This window comes from Geotrypetes seraphini, chromosome 3 (genome assembly GCF_902459505.1).
Source record: "Geotrypetes seraphini chromosome 3, aGeoSer1.1, whole genome shotgun sequence".
Taxonomy (NCBI): Eukaryota; Metazoa; Chordata; class Amphibia; order Gymnophiona; family Dermophiidae; genus Geotrypetes; species Geotrypetes seraphini.
The window spans coordinates 152,426,120-152,450,349 of NC_047086.1; the positions used below are offsets into that span (position 1 = coordinate 152,426,120).

Consider the following 24,230-nt stretch of genomic DNA (forward strand, 5'->3'; position numbering starts at 1 on the left):
TGGTATTATCCCTAATAAGGATAGTCTGTATTTGCTTCACTCCTAACAAATCTTTCTCAATATTTTCCATCTTATTTCCCATTATAGCAGTCTTGTTTAAAGTTTTTAAGTTCTTCTTTTTGTTCCAATACTCTTTTTTAATCCTTTATTTGTGGAGACAATGATTGCCCCAAACTAATGACTAAGTCCCATAAGGAATCCAAGGTAACATTGCTGGATTTTGCAAAGGAAAAAGTACCTGGATGTATTGGCTGAATTGTCTCAGACTCCAGATTCCTCACTACTCCACCATGTCCTAACTGCTCCAAAGCTGTTCCTGCCGCAGACTCGATGACTCCTAGTGCCTGGCTCATCAAAGCCTCCTGAGAGAATAAGTCTACCTCCTCGGACAAACTGTCCTCTCTAGGTGAGCTGGCTCCCTGCGGCTGTGGAGGCGGGGTCCTTGTGTCAAGGCTCAGAGTTGCGTCTAGCCCAGGGAGGTTCACAACGGCTTCACTCACTGCCGGGACCTCCAGCGGGCGATTCCCCGGCGTTACTCTCTCCTGCTGCAGGCGCCTCAGTAAATCATCTTTTGTAATCAGAGGACCTCATTTAGAATATTGTGTACAATTCTGGAGGCCGCATCTTCAAAAAGATATCAAAAGGATTGAGTCAGTCCAGAGGAAGGCTACTAAAATGGTATGTGGTCTTCATCATAAGGCATATGGGGACAGACTTAAAGATATCAATCTGTATACTTTAGAGGAAAGGCAGGAGAGGGGAGATATGATAGAGATATTTAAATACCTACGTAATGTAAATGCGCATGAGTCGAGTCTCTTTCATTTGAAAGGAAACTGCAATGAGAAGGCATAGGATGAAGTTAAGAGGTGATAGGCTCCGGAGTAATCTAAGGAAATACTTTTTTTACAGAAAGGGTGGTAGATGCGTGGAACAGTCTTCCAGATGAGGTAGTGGAGACAGACTGTGTCTGAATTCAAAAGGGCCTGGGATAGGCATGTGGAATCTTACGGAGAGCGAAAGAGATAATGATTATTGTGGATGGGCCATTTGGCCTTTATCTGCCATCATGTTTCTATGTTCTACTCTGTATCTATTCCCTTGTCCAACATTGAGAACATACTTGACCAAAATGTTTTCAACGAGAGGCACTCCAGAAAATGATGCATCAGCGTGCCTAAAGAACACTTGCAGCACATACAGATATTTATTTATTCATTCAATTTTCTATACCATTCTCCCAGGGGAGCTCATAATGGTTTACATGAATTTATTCAGGTAATCAAGCATTATTCCCCATCTGTCCTGGTGGGCTCACAATCTATCTAATGTACCTGGGGCAATGGGGGGATTAAGTGACTTGCCTCGATGTGGAGAAGCAGGCAGCGTAGAAGACTGTGAAGGTCAAGACCTATGCCTTGGCTTTGAAGGGGTTTCCCCTCCTCCCCCCCTTGCCTGATCCAGAGCATTCGGCAGGCAGAAATGGAGTAAGCCGCAACTTTACTCGGGACTCTGATGTTATTAAGAGCATCCGCCACATAATCCACTCCCTCACACATGTGGGGATAGGCGTTCCCAAGCTCTGAGGAACTAGTCCACAATCTGGTACGACAGGCTTGTGCCATGGAGAAGGCAGCTGAAACAGCTTTGTTACCCAAAGCCAGCGCTTCAAACTGTCTCTTAAGCAGCACATTCACCTTACGGTCCTGTGCATCCTTTAGCATCACTCCACCCTCACTAGGAAGGGAGGTGTGTTTGGTCACTTGCACTACTGCAGTGTCCACCCTAGGCTGTGTAAACAGCTGTTGGAAATATGGAGACATAGGATAGAACCTAGACATAGTTTTGGCCACCGTTAAAGAACCTTCAGGTGACTCCCATTGGTCAGTGACTATAGAGGAAATGTCTGGATGAGCAGGAAAAATGTTGTCTGTGTATCAGTACCACACATAATGGAGGACTGTGACGTGGAGGGTTGCTGAGCATAGAGCTTCAATATACAGAGGGTATCAGAAATGACATGGGAAAAGGAAACCAATTTGAAAAAGCAATGCACTGAGGGATCATCACAGAGATCCGTTTACACTCCCGCCTCCTGGACCCCGTCAAGGATCCCTAATCATCCATAGACTTGAAGAGCCATGTGACAAAGGTATGGAACGGGTCATCCAATAATCCCAGTTTTGCTTTGAAGGGTCACCGACACTAGGAGCTGGTGAAGATGCCTGCTTGGGAGAAGAATCCCCCCCGAGGCGGAGCCAGCATGTCCATAGGCTAAGCAGCGCTTCCTGATCCTGTTAAGTAAGCTTTCTATAAAAGGCTGACAATTGGAAAAGCACTGCATCGGAGGTCCTGAGGCTCCTTATACGACTCTGAACTGGGGAATAGCAGTTTCGTCCGCCACCACACACATGTTTTGCTCCTTTGCTGCTCAGACCTTCTGAGCAGGAGCTCTTCCCCTTAGACCAGATCTTCCAGGATTTTTTGTTCCAAGCCCTTTGAGGACTGAATAGGGGCAAAGCCCAAAGCTCCTGACCCTTCCTCTCACATCCCGCGGCATGTGGAACATGGCCGCTCCTCAACCAGTAAATCTGCACAGATCCAGGGCTAGAAAGGCCTGGTGTATCCATGAAAAATGATCACTAGGCAAAACAAGTGGTTTTGAGGCAGAAAAAAGGAAGTTAAAAAAAAAAAAATCACTAAAAAATCCAAAATGGCCACTTTCAGAAAATTTACTTCAAACACAGGCTGCTGGAGCTGAAATGAAAAAAAAATTAAAAATAGCAATTTTAGGGGTTTGGAGGATGGGGAACCTAATCCTAACCTCATAAACCCTTAAAACTGAAATATTCAGGAACCCCCCCCCCCCCATAGTGTGCTCCATCACACCAAATGGAGCAAATGTTTTTCGCTGCACATTATAATTGAAATTATAAAATTGCAAAGCCAACAAAAAATTAGTTATTTAAAGTTCTTTAAGCTATGTATGGGTAATTGTAACCATGGTGAAACTAAAGTAGATAGAATTGCTGATTGATGCAATGGATGAGCTTGTTTCTGAGTGCAAATTATTAACTCAAAACATGGCTCAATAGTCGACAAGCAAACAGGTAGCTCTCTTTTTTTAAAATTTAATTTCTGTCAGAGCTGATAAGAATATTCGGTAACGGGATAATCGCACGTGAGACACCATCGCGCCGACAATCCAGCGCTGACAATTCAGCGCAAGACAGAAGCGCGCCGCTGAAAAACTTTTTTTAAAAGCACCAACAGGGGGGGTCATGCTGCCATTGGGGGGGGGTGCAACACCCCACATTATAGACAAAATAGAACTTTTCCTGAAAAAATCGGAAACTGTTCCGTTTTCTCTATAATGTGGGGGGGGTTGCAACCCCCAACGGCAGCGCGAACATTATGCATTAAAGTGGGAGTGTTCCCCCCCTCCGGAGCTCTTAAAAAATAAGTTTTTCGGCGGTGCGCTTCTGTCTTGCGCTGAATTGTCGGTGTGCTGGTGTCTTACGCGTCACTGACTATGAACCGAATATTCAGTGGTAAAGCTTTAATTGCTTTGTTGCTCTAGTTAGGATAACTACTGCACAACAGATAAAAATAAAATTACCTGCCATTAGTTTTCAAGGACAAATCACATCATAGAATGATGCTTGTCTAGGCAGTTGTATCCTTATGCACGCAGACGCTCATAACATTGACAGACTTGTGTACATGATGTACATGTCATCTATTCTAGTGTATACTGAAGGGAATCTTTAAAAATAAAGTAAAATTCTGGAATCTCTCATGGCACACCCGGAATCTCTTTAGGGCACACCATTGTGCCATGGCACAGTTTGAATTACACTGCCATAAGGAATAATGGAGAGTACTCACTGTGACTTCTGGTGGCTGTCAGCAAGTAGCAACTTGCCTGCAGGGAAAGGATTTCTGCCTCAGAGGTCATCAGGAACTCGAACTTCGACAGAAATCTTCAGGCTGCCAGTCGAACTGACCTTCACCACAGACTCCCACCCCCAAAATTCCTCACGAAGCAACAAGGAAGAAACTATGCATCTGGCTCCATACCCAGAGGGCTCTTACTCAGGGGCCCCACAGCCTGCAATCAAGCCTCCAACTAAATCAGCAGGTGAGCAGCTCCTAGGTGAATGGACCCTGAGCTCCTAAGAAACACTAAGCTGGCTGGTTCCACAGATACTCCAAAGAGATTGGCCTAGGAGTACCAGTCCACCCACGGGGAACTGCATCCTTTCCCCAGTGGAGTAAGCTCAGGACCGCTGCCATGCTGGTGCTTCGGGGCGGGAGAATAGAGTGTTTGAGACTAGGTTTTAACACACTCTCAATCAACCAGAGAAACAAACAGTTATCCGGTATCCACCAATCCCCATGGGTGCCAGATAAGATTCTTCTTTAACAATGGATTTAATTTTCCATTATTGTCATAGATCTCTAGAACTTCAGCTACAGCGCCGAATGACTTTTGGCACTTCTACTAATAGATGTTCCTCAATGTACTACTTACTTCTTAGTAAGCTGTCAAAGACTTTCACGCTTAAGTCACTTGGTTGCCTTTGTCGCTGTGCCACCAACTGACAGAATTCATGTGCTGCTCGTGCAATGTCTTCTTTGCCATCCTCTGGGGACAGTACTCTTACTGCTGTCTGGCAAGTCATAGCTGCAAAATTCAATGCTCTGAATTACTTAGAGGAATACACAAGGATTATTTAAGAAAGCTGGGCCTACGGTGCACTCTGCAAAGACAATGAACATCAAATAACCAAAAATAAATAAATAAGCAGATAAGTGTCCAGCAATACCTATCACTGGAGCTACATGTTAAATGCATGCCGCCACTACTGGAACTTTTATAAAAACTTTTCTAAAACAAGTGCAAAAGAGCATATTAAAGGTATTTCAGGGAGGCATGCTTTGCTTCAACTTACTCCCTCCTTCCCATCAAAACATAGCTTTTCTTGCAGAAAATAACCACTACTGTTACCCTCCAAAAAGGATACATCCAATTGTCACTATGCTTGCGAGACATTGTAGCCAGTGCCCTTGAATTAGCTGGATGCAAATCAGGGCTGCTGTCGGATCTGGCAGAAGTATATTTTTTCTCACTAACAAGTTTCTGTGACTGGGGAAATCAGCCGTACAAGATATTGGCAATTTATTGGCTGTGGAACCATCCAGGCAACTATGAAGATAAGTACCTTACTGCACAGCTATGAAAGAATTTGTAATTATTTTATAGAGAACTGCAACGTTAAGAAGTTTTTTGTGAAGTTTTTTCAGAAACTAATGACTGTGCTAACCCCTATGCAGGACATATTGTACTGAAAATAAGGGGTGAAACATTTGAGGCCTCTTTCTCCACAATTTTGTTGTAATTGAGTGCAGAGGTCAGTAGAGAAGGGTAGGAGAGATGCACCTTGGATCCAATATCTCCCTCTTTTCCCATTCCCTGTGCAGCAAGGGAGGGAGAGCGCGTGAGACATATTGGACATGGGGGGGGGGGGGGGGATGAAGGAGAGAGAAGAAATGATTTGCTGAAGGGGAGAAATAGGTGGATTTTGGACCCTGGCCGGAAGGGCATGATGATGTTGTACAATGGGAGATGAGAGAGAAATGCTAGACCATGGTATGAGGGACAGGAAGGAAGAAAGAATAAAAGGGACAGGAGGTGGCTGGGGGGAGGGGGTCAGGGAGATTTCACACTTCAAGGGTTGGGAGGGAAGAAAGTGAAAGGAGGGTGAAGCTAAGAATGGTGGCACCCTATGAGAAAGGCTGAAATAAACAAGTGGATAGTGATTAAAGCAGGTAAAATATGGTAATGGCAAATAGACTGAAAAGGGAGGAATCGGAAGAATGGGTGAGGGAAGATAAAAATTGGATAGGTATCTGAAAAGTAAAGAGGAGAAGGGAGAAATTTGAGTGGACTGAGGTACAATAGAGCTAAACAGAAAAGGCCAATACTTCAGAGGCAGTTGTAGTGAAGAAATGGAACAAGACAGGAGAAAAGTCAAATGGACAATAGCCACTTGAAGAATTTATGGAAGACAGGAAAGCAAAAAAACAACCAACAACCTGGAACCAACTTGATAGAAAAATAAATGTCCAGACAATAAAAGGTAAAAAATAAACTACAACTATTTTATTTTGAATTTATTTATTGAACTTTATTGCTGTAGCTGGTGGGGATCCCCCAAGCACTGCCAGCGAGGACCTCACCCAAAAGGTGGCCATAACTCCCTTCTACCAAGCATCCTTAAGCCACTGAGGTGTCAGCATTTGTGACTCAGGAATGTTGCTGCTGCCTGACAAGCTTGGGATGTTTTTTTTCCACCTTCAGACAAAGTCTTCAGCTGAAAGAGCTTGGGGGATCCTCGTTAGCTAGAGTATTTATAATTTATATTTACATTAGAGGCTCTGAAGAGACCCATTTACAAAGTATGTATTCTTCCCAAGCCAAAATTAATAAAGTACTTTTGCTTATTTGGAAATGTTAATTGGGAAGACTACCATTTGTAAATGGATCTCTACCAAAGCCTCTATTGCAGGGGTGCCCAATATGTCGATCGCAATCGACCGGTAGATCGGGAAGGCAACGTGAGTCGATCGTGGAGCCCATCTCGGGGTCCGTGATAGGCTTGTGTTGCCGTCCCGATCTACCGGGGTCAATCAGCCTTCCTCTCACTGACGTCCCCCACCGCCGCCCCAAGCTCTCCCTGCAGAAGCGTCGAACCAACCAGCATCCCTCTCCCCGACGTCAATTCTGACATCAGAGAGGAAGTTCTGGGCCAGCCAATCGCTGCCTGGCTGGCCCAGAACTTCCTCTCCGACATCAAAATTGATGTCAGGGAACGGAATGCTGGTCAGCGCAATGCTTCTGCAGGGAGTTTGGGGTGGCAGTGGCTTGGGGGCCTGTTTCCTGATGGCTGCAGCAGCGGCAAACCTAGTGGCTTGGGGGAGGACATGGAAACAAAGAAAGAAGGGAAACAGGAGACAGAAAGAAAGGGGGCATGGAGAGAGAGAAAGAAAGTAAGGGGGCATGGAGAGAGAGAAAGAAAGAAAGGGAGGCAAGAAGACAGAAAGAAAGGGGCAGGGAGAAAGAAAGAAAAAGTTGGGGGAGAGAATGAGATCTGGAGGAGAGGAAGCATACAGGAGGCTGAAAGAAGGGAATAAATATTGGATGCACAGTCAGAAGAAGAAAGTGCAACCAGAGACCCATGAAATCACCAGACAACAAAGGTAGGAAAAACGATTTCATTTTCAATTTAGTGATCAAAATGTGTCTGTTTTGAGTATTTATATCTGCTGTCTATATTTTGCACTATGGCTCCCTTTTACTAAACCGCAATAGTGGTCTTTAGCGCAAGGAGCCTATGAGCGTCGAGAGCAGCGTGGGGCATTCAGCGCAGCTTCCTGTGCTAAAAACTGATATCGTGGTTTAGTAAAAAGGGAGGGGGTATATTTGTCTATTTTTGTATGGTTGTTACTGAGGTGACATTGCATAGAGTCATCTGCCTTGACCTCTTTGAAAAAACCCTGGAATATGAATGATAATTAACGTTTTCTCTGCCTTTCAATGTGCTTTGTATTTTTTTTTTTTTTAATTTTATTGTTGGTAGATTATTTTGACATGGTCATTTTAAAAGCAGCTCGCAAGCCCAAAAAGTGTGGGCATCCCTGCTCTAATGTACTTCAGTAGCATACTGTAGTTAAATTAAGTAACCACTTCTAAAGTTTATGGGTCGAGATGGAAGAGAGTACTTGCGAGGATGAGAGGGGATGGAATGGGTCTTAAGGAGGATGGGTTTGATTTCCATACACTCTCTAGTTGGACACAGGTGGGGCAGCAAAGGGACAGGAACACAGAGTGAAGATGGATAATAGATATATCATATGGACAAAAGACCCTGGCAAGAAAATTAAGAGAGAAAAGTAGAAAACAGAGATGGGACCAATAACATTAGGAAAAAATAAAAATAAAAAATGACTAGACATTAGAAAGGTAGAAAATAATTTTATTTCTGCAGAGCAGTGTCCCGCAAATTTTCTCGAGCCATGGCACACTAGAGGTAGTGGCCGTGGCTCGAGGCACCTAGAAGTGTGCAGATATCGCCATGATGACATCACGCATATGCATTCCGTGTGTGTGTGAAGGCCCTTCAGGTGGGCCCTAAGACGACAGTGTGTGTGTGTGTGTGTGGGGGGGGGGGGTGCCAGAAGGAAAGAGGGCCAGAGAGGCATGTCCTGTAGGCAGTCAGCTGGCACCGGCGCCTCTCTTCCTCCCCAGTGTACCGCGGCACACCTGAAATCTAAGGAGGCACACAGTTTGAGATACACTGCAGTAGAGATTAGAAAATGTCAGTTTTTGGAACATATAACTGCCAAAGCCAGACATGACTAAGCAGGTTGTGCCTTCTTCCAAATTTATTAAAAATTTGTTATACCACCTTTTCATACAATTCAAGGTGGTGTACAATATAAAAGGGAAACAAATAGTAGGCCAAAATAGGCTAAACTAACAAAACATCAGTTCAAGACAACGAGACAGACAATAACAAAAAAATAAACAAACTGGTACAAGGGGGAGAGGGGAGAACTATAATATAATTAAGAAAAGAGAAGGTAGAGGGAAAACCCAAAAGGAAGAGGAGACAACGTGTTAGTTCTAGGTAATGGAGTATATATAAAATTTAAAAAGTCCTTACAAGTACAGTTTAGACTTGGAATGCATCTTTAAAAAGGAACGTTTTCAGAGTGGATTTGAATTTATCTAAGGATGTTGGTTCTCTTAATGAGTATAGAATCAAATTCCAGAGGGATGCAGCAACTATGGAAAATATAGAATTTTTCCTGGTATTAATGTGTCTCAGTGACGGGATGGCTAACAAATTTTGGTCAGATGTTCGAAGGATACGTGGGGAAGAGTATGGAATCAGAAGTCTGTTGATGAATTCCGGCTGTCCTGTTTTCTTTGTTTTAAATGTCAACAATAATGTTTTATAAGTAATGTGATAATCAATAGGTAGCCAATGAGCTCTAAGAGAAGGGTGACGTGGTCAATTTTCTTGGCCTTGAAGATGACCTTACGGCAATGTTCTGGATTATCTGAAGACGTCTGATCTCTTTTTTGGTTATTCCATGATATAATGCATTACCATAATCCAGGCAAGAGATGACAGAGAGTGAATGAGAATATTAAGGGCAGTGTGAAGGTTGGCTAACAAACGGATCATGCGTAAGCGATGAAAACATTTACGGACAACTGTACTTATGATCGTGAAAAGTAAGATTCTCAAACATAATTCCTAAAAGTTTGAATGTTTTGACTGACTGAACTGGGATTGATTTGAATTCAATGGGGGAGAGTAGAGAAGTATCTTTCGTGGTTGGAAAAATCATTGCTTTGGTTTTACTAACATTGAGTAGCAAAATATTAGAATTCAGCCAGTCGCCTATTTTCTCCAATTTTTTGTTAATAGTGGTGATGTCTTCGGAATTATCCAAACTGATAGGGTGGATTAGCTGAATATCGTCAGCTTAGGCATAAACAGTAAAGCCAATAGACTGTCCTAGTGTGATCAGAGGGGCCAGAAAAATATTAAAGAGTAGTGGAGACAATAATGAGCCTTGTGGGATGCTGAAATCATTAGAAAAAGTAGTAGATAAAGAGCCATTAAATGAGACTTTTTAGATGTACATTCTTTGAAGTATGAGGTGAACCAGCTTAGTACTTGATCTGATATACCTATTTCTTGTAATCTATGGATGAGTAAGTGGTGACCAACTGTATCAAAAGCGATGAGTATAACAGTTATGGTGGTCCAAGTGGTAAATGATGTTAGTTAGAAGACCTATAAGAGAGTTCAGTGGAGTGATGTTTTCTGAATCCCGTTTGATTTGATTGAAGACCACTTTTTCTGTGATTTTGGCAAGGAAGGGGATATTAGAAATGGGACGATAATTTGCAGTTTCAGCAGCGCTGACTTTGAAATCCTTAATGGTTAGGTGAACAATGGCTTGTTTCCAGGGTTTTGGGATAGTGCTTGTGGTAAGACTAGTGGTAATTAAGTTCAGAATATGTGGTCCAAAGATGGCAAAATATAATTTAAGAATAAATGGGGGAATGGCGTCTGTACTGGAGCCTTTGGCGTTCATAGAGTTAATTCATTGGATCTCAGGGAGTGATGGAATTTTAAAATGGGAACATTTTGAGAGGAAAAGGCAAGAAGATTGTGAATCCGAGGGAATATGGGTACAAGAAGTAGGTTGAGCGGAAGAATGGAAAGAAGCTCAGGTAGAAGAGGAAGACTGAGCAGAAGAATGGAATGAAGATCAAATTTTTTGAATTTTGTTTGTAAAGTAATCTGCCAGAGATTGAGCAGAAGGTAGTTTCAAGGTTTCTAAACGGTTTAGATAATCTGTGGTCAGTGAACGGACAATCCTGTATAGTGTTGACATGTTTTTGGTATTAGTGATCTGTTTAGAATAATAAAGTAATTTAGCTTTAACTATTTTTGATTTGTAGTATGCTGCATAATCTTTGTAGTTGAGCAGGTCGATAGGGGATTTATTATGCCTCCACTTCCTCTCCAAAGAATGAAGTTGTTTTTTAATCAGTTGTAGTTCTGGAGAGAACCACAGGTTCTTATGTCGACAATAAGAAATGAATTGGGTTTGAAGAGGGGAAAATTTATCTAAAAAAGTGATAGTGAAATCATTCCATGTTGAAAGAAGATCTTCAATATTAGCATCCGGGGTGGAATCGCTACAGAAAGTAAAGTCAGAAGAGATGGCTGGGGCATCTAACTTTGAGTAGTCTCGAAAACTTATTTGTTTGGGGCTCTGAGAAGAAGCGCTAGGTGACCAGTGATAGGAAACAATGAGCAGAAAATGGTCAGACCAAGGTACCGGGGTGTTTGGAATTAGTGAGAAGTTGGAGGCGGCAGTATTTGGTATCAGGTTCAGGCAAGCTTTGGACTCCCAGATTCTGGCCAAGGAGTCACGGACAATTGCACCCTGCTCCCAACAAATATCCCCAATATCTGGTATTATATTTGCACAATTTAGGGGAAAATGCATCTCTTTCTATTTCTCTGGTGGTGATCCACAAACAAGGTCCTACTTCTTGAGATTTCAGTTTAAATTTCTGTCTACTTATTTGTGTTTCTAGTTTGTGGCCACTTATTCTGTACTTGGTATTTGTTTCTATGTGTGTGACCAAGGCTAGGTATTCTATTTACCTGAATTTTCTATGTAACAATTTGTATTAGTTTGGCTTGTTTTCCCAAATAAAATATATATATTGATGTTTTAGGGCCACTGTAATATTTAACACACTGCTTTTTCATAGCTAGAAGTTACTGCAGCATGGTAAATGTGAAGTTATATAGCACAATATGCCTGGTACTGAGAAGGCTTATTTTGTGTTAGTGAGATTACACCAGGATCAGAAATGTCTGTAACAAGTTTCACAAGGAAAAAAACAAACAGTGCTGCCTTTTATTTCTTTGATATAGATTAAATTTTGTCTCCAGTCCAATTACGTGGGCTATATGCATCAATATGTAAAATTGAAGGTTTATTTCCTTTTTTCTGTTCTTTTTTCCTAACTATATGTATTACTTTGTTTCTTGAATATAATATAATTGGAAATTTTCAATAAATTAAAAAAACAAAAAAAAAACAAAGATCCTGGACAAACAAGATATTGAAATGTGTCCGTTTTGAGAATTTATATCTGCTGTCTATATTTTGCATTATATTTGTCTATTTTTCTATAGTTGTTCCTGAGGTGACATTGCATATTTTAAAGTCATCTGCCTTGACTTCTTTGGAAACCCCCCCCCCCCCATTTATATAAATATAAATGATAATTAATATTTTCTCTGCATACAGTGTACTTTGTGTTTTTTAAATTTTAAAATAATTGTGTATATGAAAAATGGATGGAAGAAATTAAAATTACCATTAGTACTATTATTATGGGGGTGGAGCCAGGGGCGATGTTTGGGCAGGTCTGGGCGGAGCTTGGCTGGGGGTACTCGGTTGATATTTGTTAGGCTTAGGGTGTACTTGGCTTGAAGAAGTTGAGAAACACTGGAGGTTGCAGGGAAGTAGACTCCAATGTAATGTCAGAAAATACTTTTTCATAGAGAGGCAAGTGGATGCTTGGAACACCCTTCTAAGAGAGGTGGTAGAGTCCAAAACTATTAGTACTACTAAACATTTCTATAGCGCTACTAAACATACGCAATGCTGTACATCAAAACACAGAAGAGACAGTCCCTGCTTAAAAGCTTACAATCTAATCAAGAAAGACAAACTGGACAAGGTACATTAATACACTATGTTCAAGTGGGGGAATTACAGACAGCACGGAAGACGGATATTGGTGCTTAAAAAGGTGGGTTGGAGTTTGGAACTGTGAACAAATTAAAAAATGCATGGGATAGACACGGAGGATGCTTAAATAAAAAGATTGAAACATGACCATTGAGGTGTTACCTTGAGTGAGAATAGTGGGAGCTGAGCCTGATGCCGGACAGACTTGTACAGTCTACGTCCTGAATGTGGTGAGAGACAGGTGAAGGTTTGATAACTCCAGTGGGTTGATCATTTTATTGTCATATACTGCGAGTGGGGGGAACTGTGCAGTTTTTGAGGGAGGAGAAGGCACTTGACTGGTAGGTTTAATCCTGTGAGCAATATACCACATACCGACACCATCATGTCTGGTATGGTGGTGACTTCACAACCAGCATTTAAACATGGGTGACCTGAGCCTACATAGAGTGGTAGGCAAGGCTCTGGTCACCTTGTTGGGCAGACTAGATGGAACATGAGGGTCTTTCTGCGATCATTTACTGTGTTATTGTTACTAACAGGGCAACCATGCTATTTTATCCTTTAACTAGGTCGTACTAGTATTTTAAGTCTTTTCCTTTTGCTGTCCTGGAATACAAGGATTGATATTTTTAAAACTCTTCCAATTTTTTATTTTTTTTTTTTTGCTTCTGCCTAATATGGCCTTACCTGGCTCTGTTTTGTCCATTGACAACTCTGAATACTTTGAACAATCGAGGCCTAACAGTTCTTGCTGCTGTTTTAAGATTTCTTCCATTAGTCTTGCATTATTCCTTTTAAAGATGCCTGTAAAGTAGAAAAAAAAAAAGATCCCACTGTTAATTCTAATCTATTTTCCACAACAGTGCATGTTTACTAGCAAACACAGGAAGAGGACATGCTCAAGGACAGGAAAACTCACACACACCACTATACACTAGTCATATCTGGCTACATGGTAACCCTGAAGTGATGTACTGAAATCTAAGAAATGAACACATTAAAAGACAAAAGAAGCTGGCAACAGCAGTGTGGGAAGGAGACTATTGAAATGCTAACCCCTTTCTGGCATAGTTAGCAGACACAATGAATGATAAAAGCCTATAGGGGGGACAGTAGAAATCTAACCTGGTCAGGAGACATCACGGAGGCCAAATGACTGAACCTCCAGTTTATTAGCGTAGCCATATTTTAGCCTGCTTCAACTACCCAGGATAATGCATTCCTGATGCAGACACTCACTAGAACAAGGCTGTGTTGGAAATAATGTATGAGTATTGGCAAAGATAAACACATCACACTGGTTATTTTTTGTCATTTATTTTGACCTCCCTGGAGTCTCCTGATCAGGTTGGCTCTCTTGTCACACAGATGGGTTACCTCAGTTTGCTCCCCAATGAAAGCCTGTACCAGGATGAGAGAGAAATGAGGAAGAAAACAAACACAGAATCAAAGCACTAATGCCCTACGAGCAGGCTAAATTTTACATCTGAGAAATGCAGTGTGGCCTTACTAGACAGACAATTACATTTTAATCTGTGTTTTTCCTTAGTGTTGAAGGATGGGAGCCAAGCCAAGCTGCCATATCCACACTCCCCCTACCCTTCCTGCTATGTTCATCTAGAAACCTAGTGAACAATGAGCTAGCCTCTTCTGTTCTGCAGGGTGTCAGACTGTTTACGACCTATCTCAGGGCTCTATTCTGGAAAGGATACAAGCAGATACTGACAGCTGCGAGTCCTTTGATGACTAGAGGTGCAGTCACTCCAGCAGGGAAGAATCTCAGACTGGGTTTCTCGTCAGTGCAGGGAGACACAAGGAAACTGGTTTCAGTAACTTGATTCAGGACAGCCTGAGTATGCACCTGAGCTGTGCATAGTAGTGCTGCCCGATTTCCGATTCAAATCGATTCACCAATTCACTTCGGGTAAATCGATTAGAATCAATTTCTTTTTTTTAAATCGACCTCCCAATTCAGTGACTGACCCTCCCCCCTCGCCCCCTAAAGCAGGAGCGGCACTCTTGCTTTAGGGGGCGAGGGGGAGGGTTTGTTGGGAAGGGCTGAGTCAGTGTCCTCTGACTTCCCCCCTGGCCTCCCACTCTTACATTTACTTAATTACTGCAGCGGAGCAACTTGCAGAGAGGATTGCCGGTACTGTAGTGATCCTTGCAGGCTGCCATCAGTCTCCGGATCTGTCATTCCTTCTGCTGCGATCCTGCCCCTGACATCAGAGAAGGAGCGGGACCGCAGCAGAGGGAACAACAGCTGCAGAGGCCGATGGCAGCCTGCAAGGATCACTACAGTACCGGCGATCCACTCTGCAGGCTGCTCCACTGCTGTAATTAAGTAAAAGTAAGACCAGGACGCCAGGGGGGAATATGCAGGCCTTCAGTGGCGGGGGGGGGAGGACAGGTCTTCGGGAGATGGGGTCCCTGGTGTAGAAGAACACGGAGGGAGGGAGAGAGAGAAGAGGGGTTCAAAGAGACATGCATATGCCGGACTGGGGGGGAAGAAATAATGGGTTTAAAAACAGAGGAGAGGGAGAGAGATGGTGGACAATGGGATTTAGGGAGGCAGGGAAGGAACAGAAAGGGAGAAGTTGGACAAAAGGGATGATGTGGAGGGAGGTGTGGGGATAAAGATACTGGATAGTAGAGTAGTTGGAAAGAGAAAGGGAGAACTCATAGATCCTGGAGTGGTGGGGAAGGAGGGAGAGATGCTGGATAAAAGGGTAGTTGAGAAAAGAAGAGATGGTGGATCTGGGGATGGTGGAGTCCATCACTGCAGCTGCTGGGAGGGGATGAAAAAAAGGAAAGATGCCAGACCTCCAGGGGAGGGAAGGGAAACGGAAGGGGAGGACAGAGATGGAAGATGGATGGTTAGCACTGAAAAAGAAGAAAGACGGAGACCCTGGCAAGTTATCAGAAAACAACCAGAGCCTGGGACCAACATGATTTCAATAATAACCAGACAACAAAAGATAGAAAAAATAATTTTATTTTCTGTTTTGTGATTACAATATGTCAGATTTGAAATTTGTATCCTGCCAGAGCTGGTGTTAGACTGCAAACGTGTGCTAGAATTTAACAGAGAGGAAAAGTCTTTTTTGCTTGTTTATTTTGTTTACACCACAGTGACAGTAGGAGAGGACAAAGGGGGTGAAGAGACCATAAAAGGAGTGAAGAGGCTATAAAATAAACCCACCAGGATGTTTGAAAAAAAAAAACACCCAATTGGGCAGGAAAATTGAATTGAATTGAGCTATTCAACAAGGGGGCCTCAATGCCACAATCATAAGTAACATTTTCAAGCGCAACATATTGTGCGTTTGTTATAGACGCTCATGAAATGCTTGTTTTTCACACGCTGATATGCGTGTTTTCTGAGTTAGGCCTATAGACAGACGGCAATGCTTTTCTGGTCTTTCTGACAACCACTTCTTCGACTTCCTTTTTCTGAAGTTGCTCCGTTTCCTCCCCTCAGGCCATAATAGTGGTGTTTATAGTGCTTTTTGTCAGTTTGGGAGGGTGGATAAACAGGGGCACATATCGTCTCTCTTCCTTTCTCTCCCCCCCATCTTTTTTTACCTATGTGCTTCCCTTAAGTATTATCATCACGGGTACAAATTTATCCCCATAGCAAGGCAAATCTATTTCCTGACCCGCAACTTCAATCCATGTCTCTGTCCCAAGTATGGGACTGTGGCTATGTCTTAAGGTAGCTGTGGCACCATGCACCCAGGGAGAACTAAAAATTAAAAAAAAGGCGCAGGACCTCCGCCTGAACTATGCAGACTGGGTGTGCACAGATCGTGAAAATCTGGACAACACCCCAGGTACAGTCCAGAAACCATGTTGGTTGGGTTGCAGGCCAGATGATTACAGTGTTATTCGTTGGTGTGTGTGGGTGGGGGGGGGGGGGCGGGGGAGCTATGGCTTTGGTGTCATACAATATTTCCTGCCTGTCTTAATCCTTTATGTTTTCTCTTCTGATGTGAGCTTGGAGGCAGCTCCCGCCAACAATCCCCCTTTTTCTATCACACACAAGTGTACCACTTCCCACCTGCCTCCCTACCACCACATCATCCTGGACCCTTCCCCTACCCGGGCCTTCTTCCTGACCCCCTAGTCCCCTCCAGGTTGGTCCCACACCCCACCTCACTCCAGAATCCATCCCTTGTTTCCCAATTCACCTCACCTCTCCCCACCTCTAGCCTTCTTGTCTCTGCAACCTCCCCGTTCGCAGCACCCATCCTTGTGGACCGTGCCACTTCTCCCATGCCTCTGCCCATACCAGGAACAGCCTCTGCCCATACCAGGAACAGCGGTTGAGGTTCAGATGGTGGTCGAGTTCATCCGGATGGGGGCCAGCTCACTTCAGTGCCTCTCAGATCTGGGGGTTCAGACCCTCCAGAACATGAGTGGAACACTGGAGAGGCTTAGCCTCCCAGCTAGATGCAGCCTGGCTACCTCTCCCCCCCCATTTCTCCCATTGTTCCCAAGGTAGCTGCACCTTAACCACACTTCTCCCTCCATATTCGCTGTGATAGGGGATTAACCGAACCGCAAATATAGAAAAACCGTGAATAACTCTTTCATATGTTATTTGCTGTTTTCTATTAAAAACCATCATGAATATGTTGAAACAGTGAATAACATGGTGGGAGACCTGGTCTGTTCCTGAAGGAGAGGCAAAACAAGGTGAAGAAAGTACTGGGAATCAGCGATTTTTTCTGTAAATCCTTGAAATCAGCTATTTCTCTACGCAAGCTGATGTAATTTGGAGGAGGAGCCAGCAAGCTAAAAACTGAATAATCAAAACCGCGAATATGGAAGGAGAAGTATATTCTCTCGCCAGGCACCCTGACCACTGCACCCAATCCCACTCTACACTCTCACACCCCCCTCCTTCCCCACTGCCCATCCCCACTACAAACTAAGACGACTATAAAATTAATGCATTACAAATGACAGAAAGGTTCAAACAACGGGGGTCTCTTTATATTCAGGCCAGCGCCAACACCCACCCCTTCCCGGACTTGTCACAGGCCTGCACCAGGCCCTGCACCCTGTCCCCCCTCCCTGCCCTTTCCATTGTATATTCTCTCTGGAATCCCTGGTGGTCCAGAGGTGTAGCAGGCAAGAGTGAGCTTTCCGCACTCCTGACCCACAGCTAAACCGATTGCTGCCGTGAGTTCTGGCTTCAGCTGTACCGAGCAGAAGCAATGAGCGGCTTCCTGAATGGCTGTGGCGAGTCTCACGAGAATTTGCGGGAGCCGTTCAGGAAGCCACTCAGCTCCAAGCAGCAGCACCAAAGCACTCTCTTGCTTGGTATAGCTGAAACCAGAACTCATGGCAGCAATCAGTTTAACAGCACGGCAGGAGCACAGAAAGCTTTTGAATCTCTTAGTGCAGTTCAGTACAACATATGCATACTTTTAAATACATTAGTAACAATGTACATTCAATTTGGTTTTTGTCTGCCTTAGAGCTCTCCCAATAATTGTCTCTTTAATCTAAATAATCTCCACGATCAATCTGTATGGTCAATTTCAATATTTCTAAGAATAACTTAGGTGACAGAATGAACTAACCTTTTCCATTTGTTCATGCCCCTTTAAATCCTTTATGCATGCCGACACAGACTAAGTCATCTAAACCGCATGCATGGCACTTTTTCTAGTTTCACAAGTATTAGCTTCATCGAGACTACGAAGCATAAAATTTTTTATCAGTATCATTTTTTAAGTTAGTTATTTGTATGGATGTGTTTCTAGTACTTTCCTGAACTTCTGTCTGGCCACATTCTCTTATAGCTTTTATTGTTCAAGTCTTTTTTGCTGGCACACATTCCACTTCTGTGCACTTTACAGGTATGCTTACTATATGTTTTTAACATGAATGCCACATTATTTCAGTCTATGCTGTTAAAGTTCACCTAGTAGCTCTACCTGCGACTCACTCACACTTTGGTGTCTCCTTCTGCTTTCAATGCGCCATTTCCCTTCGCAATTGCACCTTGAATAAGTTTTCACTTGATTTCACAGTACAAGATGTTTCTTCAGTGTTCTGCCATTACGGCTCTCCTTTTGCCTTGAAATTACTTTTATCTTATTCATGTTTATTTCTATATCCAAATTTTATCATATAGTTGATCCAAACATGTTTTTCTTTTTTTAAATATGCCATTGTGCACATTTGCTTTTTGCATCAGTTTCTCAATGTCATTTTATGCCTAATTTTAATGGTTTTAAAATGTGTCTGATTTATAGGTATGTTTTAGTCCTGTTCCTTTGGACTTTTATTATGTTTTAATCAAATTTTTGCTTCATATGGTTTATACTTTTTATTTAAGTTATTTTTACTGTATATTTTTATTTCCAATAGTTGTTTCTGACTCCTGAAGGCAGTTTTACACTGCCGAAACCTGGATCCTTGTTAGGACCCCAATATTATCACCCTGGACTCATAGGATTGTCAAACTTAGAAAAATAAAGCACAGTTTGGTTTGATGTGTCTTACTTTTTCTCAAGACTGATCAGGCACAATTATGCATGTTTTATTCCACATTCATATAATCTGCGTGCAGGTCTTGTTTATTGTGATGGGGGGAGGGGATGACACCTTATGGAGGAACTTAGCAAGTAAAATGAATTACTAGACGAGTGCGAGACTGCGGGGCAGAAAGGTGGACCCATTCATTCCCTACCCGGGCCCCACCGTCCTTACCTTGGCTGTCGTAAACGCTGACGTACGAGATGCCCACCGCCATACACCACACCACCAGATTGGCAACCTCCACATAGCCAGGTTCACGCTGCTGCTGCTCCTCCTCTTCGTCGGCCACCAACAACCCCACGTGCACTGGCACCTTTCGCAGAGACCGGGCATCCGTGCGCCAGCGAACCCTCCACCTCGCGCCGCCGCCGTGCAGCCGCCCCTTCCCTTCGCCGCGCCCTGCCGCCCGTTTTTGGAAGCCGAAGGCGGTGGGCACGAGAACAGCGGTCGCCAAGCGTCCCAGGCGGTAAACCCAACCCCAGTTCCAGAGGCGCGTGCGAAACCACAGCAGTAGAGTCCGCTGCAAGCAGAGCAACGTGTGCAGGAAACGCCAGGCCAGCTCGTAGAGCGCCGGCATGGCGAGAGAAGAGCGAGCTGAGACACAACAGCGCGCGTCCCGGCGGAGGACAAGGTGAGAGAAAAGCTTAACTGCAGGTCGCCGCGCTCGGCATGCCAAAGCCCACCTCCGCTTCCTCCTCCCTCCGCGGAGGAAGTAATGCAACGCTCCAACACCTTACTGCCAACACCACAGTCGGCAGGCCGCCATTTTCTAACAACATTTTCAACTCTCACCCAGAAGACGCGTATATGGAAGGTCAGGATAGGTCAGTGCTGAATAATGCGTCATTTCCGCTGGGGTTTCTTTCTTAGTAGGAAGGGGGAGTTGTCTCTGGACACGCCCACTAGCTCTCCAATAGTGCTTAGGCCAGTGTTTATCAATGGTGTGTCCCGATTCCAGAATTGTACTTTATAAATTCCCTTCATAAGTATGCACTAAAATAGTATGTCCCAAGAGTCTTGTCTATCTTATGAGCGTCTGTGTGCGTAAGGATACTACTGCCCAGACAAGCATCGTTCTTTGACGTGATTGGTCCTTGAAAGCTAACAGCAAGGTACCACGTTCAGGGGGTGCCTCATGGTACCTCTTAGCCTGCCTGCACACATATTTTATAGAGCTTGGGGCTGTCTCTGTGTTTATGTCTCACCTACTGTCTTGCAGGGTTTCAAGCAGCAGTCGGGCACCCTTAAGAGGCTCAGCAGTGGGTAAGGTGTCTGGCTGCATTTTTCTCCTTCCCCCCTTCTGTAAACGTCTATCGGTCTGTAGGGTTGGGGGTGCGGCCAGGCTCCGTGTCTGACTGGCAGCCTGAAGATCAACGCTGAAGAGGCATTCCCAGCTTGAGGAAGTGATTCTTCTTTCCAGCTGCTGTAAATGGCTGAGGCAGGCTGCAGCACATGTTCAGCACAAATCACTGTGCCGTTTCAGGCTGTGAGGTGAAAAGGGGGAGGTCTGAATTTCAGGGTTTGAGGTGTTTCTGCATGTTCTTCTGTGTTCCCATCACCTGAGAAATCCTAATTTTGCCATTTCTGCACATTTCAGAAGTGTTTTATTAGTGTTTTTAAGGCACGAATTGCATAGCAGCAGCCATCTTGGATTTTTAGCTATCTTTTTTTCAAAGTTCCCTGCACTTCCAAAACTACAATTTTTGCCTGAAAACTGGTTGAGCTGGGGTCCTTGAGCTCTTCTACCCCAAATTCATGCAAGGATTGCAACATTTTGGCACCTCAAGAGCGTTCTTGCATAGCACAGTCTGGAAAAGTGGGAACGGGCACCTTAACCTCTCCTCTACATAGACAGGTGTCTAAAAGGGCAGCCAGCCCATTGGGACGGCCTCTATTTTGGGGGCCTGAAAATCCAGATAGTTCAGTTCGACAGGATGCAGTCAAACCCCCAGCCCAAGAAGCGCAAGCTAAAGTCATCCAAGGGTGACTCCATGTGCCAAGGTCCAGAGGACTTTTCAGATTTTCTGAAATTTTTGTGGAAGTCCTTTCACGAGAGCCATGCAACTCCTTCACAGTCTCACTGCACCTCTGATTTGTCTCCTCGTGACATTGACACACATGGCACTTCTTCACAGGAGACACTGATGATGATGACCACTGTACAAATCCCTTATTGTCAGGGGACGCTCTTCCTGTGGCTGGAGACCCAGCTTTGGCTTTACAGTCAGGAGACGATCCCATGGTTCTGTGCTTACTTAAGCTGCCTTCCGGACCTTATTTTGGAGTCTCTGCATGAATTGATTCTGGTCACTTGGCCAGCTCTTTCTACCTCCTCTTATGTATGGAGTAAGACCTCCATCGTCTGCCTTTCTCTGGCATCCTGATATTAACATCCTGATCTCGGAGCAATGGGATTCTCAAAGTAGCGAGATCCATGTCTTGTCTGTGTCCTATGGCACAGGAGTATCAGCAACTCTTTAGTCAGCCTAGAGTGAATTCTTGGTGGCTCAGGTCACTAAGCATGCCTCCCTTCCGAGTATAGGCAGTGTGGTGCTCAAGGACATGCAGGACCACTGTGTGGATATAGTTCTCAAAGAGACTTTTTGAGGCAGTAGCTTTGGGGAGTCAAAACTGCCTTGACGGCATCCTTTGTCATGTGTGCTGGTCTTTCCAGTCTGTGCACTTTGGTGAGTGAAGGTGTCAAGCCTCCCCCTCAGCTTCTGTTATCAGGGGTGGTCTATGTGGCTGGCGCCCTGTGTGACATTCTTCATGTCCTATTCCATTTCTGTTTGTAGAATGCTATGGATCAGACAAAAGGCTAGCGATTCCAACTCTAAAGCTATTCTTGCCAGACTACTTTTTAAATGGAAGTTATTATTTGCTAAAGATCTGGCTAATTCATGAATTCTGTAGTGGACCGTTGACCAAGACCCTTCCTGATAGTAGACCCAGACCCAGAACCTTTAGAGCAGGGGTGTCAAAGTCTGTCTTCGAGGGCCAAAATCCAGTTGGGTTTTCAGGATTTCCCCAATGAATATGCATGAAATCTATTAGCATACAATGAAAGCAGTGAATGCAAATAGATCTCATATATATTCATTGGGGAAATCCTGAAAACCGGACTGGATTGCGGCCCTTGAGGAGGGACTTTGACACCCCTGCTTTAGAGGCTGGGGCACTCTTATTTTTTGTGGCTCCTGGCATTCTCACATGTATTCCAGTTCCACATCACAGAGATTCTACCAGGGATGCAGGCAGAGGTTCTCGAGATCCAGACATGACAAGTACGCTTCCCAAGCTCCTCTATCTACTAAGAAGTCTCAATAACGCCAAGCCAGGAGGTCCCCTTTTACATATTGGGGGCAGACTCTGTGCATTCCTGAAGGCCTGGATTCAGATTTTGTCTGACTGGTGGGTTCTGTATATTATTTAGTCCAGATACAAGCTGGAATTTGCCTGACCTCTGGCGGATTGGTTGGTGGACTCTCCAGCAGAGCACCTGGAGTAGGTATCCAGGGTACTGGCCACTGTGGGAAGGCTGCTTGATATTCTGTCCATTGAGCCAGTGTAGCCCGAACACTCGGGTTCAGGCAGATACTGTATATCCTTTTTCATACCAAAAGCAGGCTCCTACCATTGGAGATCCATCCTGAATCTTCCTCACATGACTGCAGCACTCTTTCATGCTTTCACATAGAAGCAGTTCGATCTATAGGCCTATGCCTGTATCACTATTTTTAGGCTTTTGGCCTAGTTGGAAAAATCATTTTCCTTTCTGTCAGCATCTTGGAATTTCCAGCTGCTTGTCTGTTAGCCAAGGAGGCCCACCGCCTGAGGAATTTGATAAGGAGGATCCAGAATGAACCGGTGGTCGTCAAAGCCTGGCAATCTTATCTCCAGGACAATTTATGAGGTCACTGGACCTTGGGCAGATGGGGAGTTGGTCGTGAGAGGTCGAGAAGGTAACATCAAGTGTGTGCAGGAGAGGAGATGGGGGTGTTGATGTGAAGAGACTAAGACAGCCTGGACCTGATCCTATGCACCAGTACTGCCCAATTCAGGAAAAATAAATTTGATTTGATTCAGACTATTGAATCGATTTTTCTATTCAATTCAATTTTCCTGCCCAATTGGGTGTTTTTTTTCAAACATCCTGGTGAGTTTATTTTATAGCCTCTTCACTTCTTTTATAGTCTCTTCACCCCCTTTGTCCTCTCCTACTGGCGCTGTGGTGTAAACAAAATAAACAAGCAAAAAATACTTTTCCTCTCTGTTAAATTCTAGCACACGTTCGCAGTCTAACACCAGCTCTGGCAGGATGCAAATTTCAAATCTGACATATTGTAATCACAAAACAGAAAATAAAATTATTTTTTCTATCTTTTGTTGTCTGGTTATTATTGAAATCATGTTGGTCCCAGGCTCTGGTTGTCTTCTGATAACTCACCAGGATCTCCTTTCTTTTTTTTCAATGCTAACCATCCATCTTCCATCTCTGTCCTCCCTTGCGTTTCCCTTCCCTCCCCTGGAGGTGTGGCATCTTTCCTTTTTTTCATCCCCATCCCCGCAGCTGCAGAGATGGACCCCACCATCCCCAGATCCACCATCTCTCCTTTTCTCAACTACCCTTTCATCCAGCATCTCTCCCTCCTTCCTCACCACCCCAGGATCTATGAGTTCTCCCTTTCTCTTCCCAACTACTCTCCTATCCAGTATCTTTATCCCCACACCCCCCTCCACATCATCCCTTTTGTCCAACTTCTCTCCCTTTCTGTTCCTTCCCTCCCTAAATCCAATTGTCCACCATCTTTATCCCTCTCCTCTGTTTTTAAACCCATTATTTCTTCCCCCCAGAATCCGGCATATGCATGTCATGGAACCCCCCTTCCCTCCCTCCGCGTACTTCTACACCAGGGACCCCATCCCCCAAAGGCCTGCATCCCCCTGAAGGCCTGCACACCCCCCCCCCCCGAAGGCCTGTATATTCCCTCCTGGCCTCCCAGTCTTACTTTTACTTAATTACAGCAGCAGAGCAGCCTGCAGAGTGGATCGCCGGTACTGTAGCGATCCTTACAGGCTGCCATCAGCTTCCGCAGCTGTCGTTCCCTCTGCCGCGGTCCTGCCCCTTCTCTGACGTCAGGGGCAGGATCGCAGCGGAGGGAACGACAGATCCGGAGGCCGATGGCAACCTGCAAGGATCACTACAGTACCGGCAATCCTCTCTGCAGGCTGCTCCGCTGCAGTAATTAGGTAAATGTAAGAGTGGGAGGCCAGGGGGAAGTTAGAGGACACTGACTGCAGCACTT

At 44.3% G+C, this 24,230-nt stretch overlaps 1 protein-coding gene across 1 annotated transcript in view; it reads right to left on the reverse strand.

Annotated features, from left to right (window-relative positions):
• The window catches only part of NUS1 (NUS1 dehydrodolichyl diphosphate synthase subunit), a 30,560-nt gene extending 10,850 nt beyond the window's left edge, over positions 1–19,710 (reverse strand). The window contains exons 1-3 of the mRNA XM_033937670.1: positions 19,096–19,710; positions 13,057–13,173; positions 4,535–4,687 (exon numbers count right to left, since the gene is read on the reverse strand). Coding sequence (XP_033793561.1) covers positions 4,535–4,687; positions 13,057–13,173; positions 19,096–19,501 — 676 coding nt within the window. The 5' untranslated portion in view covers positions 19,502–19,710. The remainder of the gene's footprint in view (positions 1–4,534; positions 4,688–13,056; positions 13,174–19,095) is intronic.
• Positions 19,711–24,230: the final 4,520 nt, after the last annotated feature.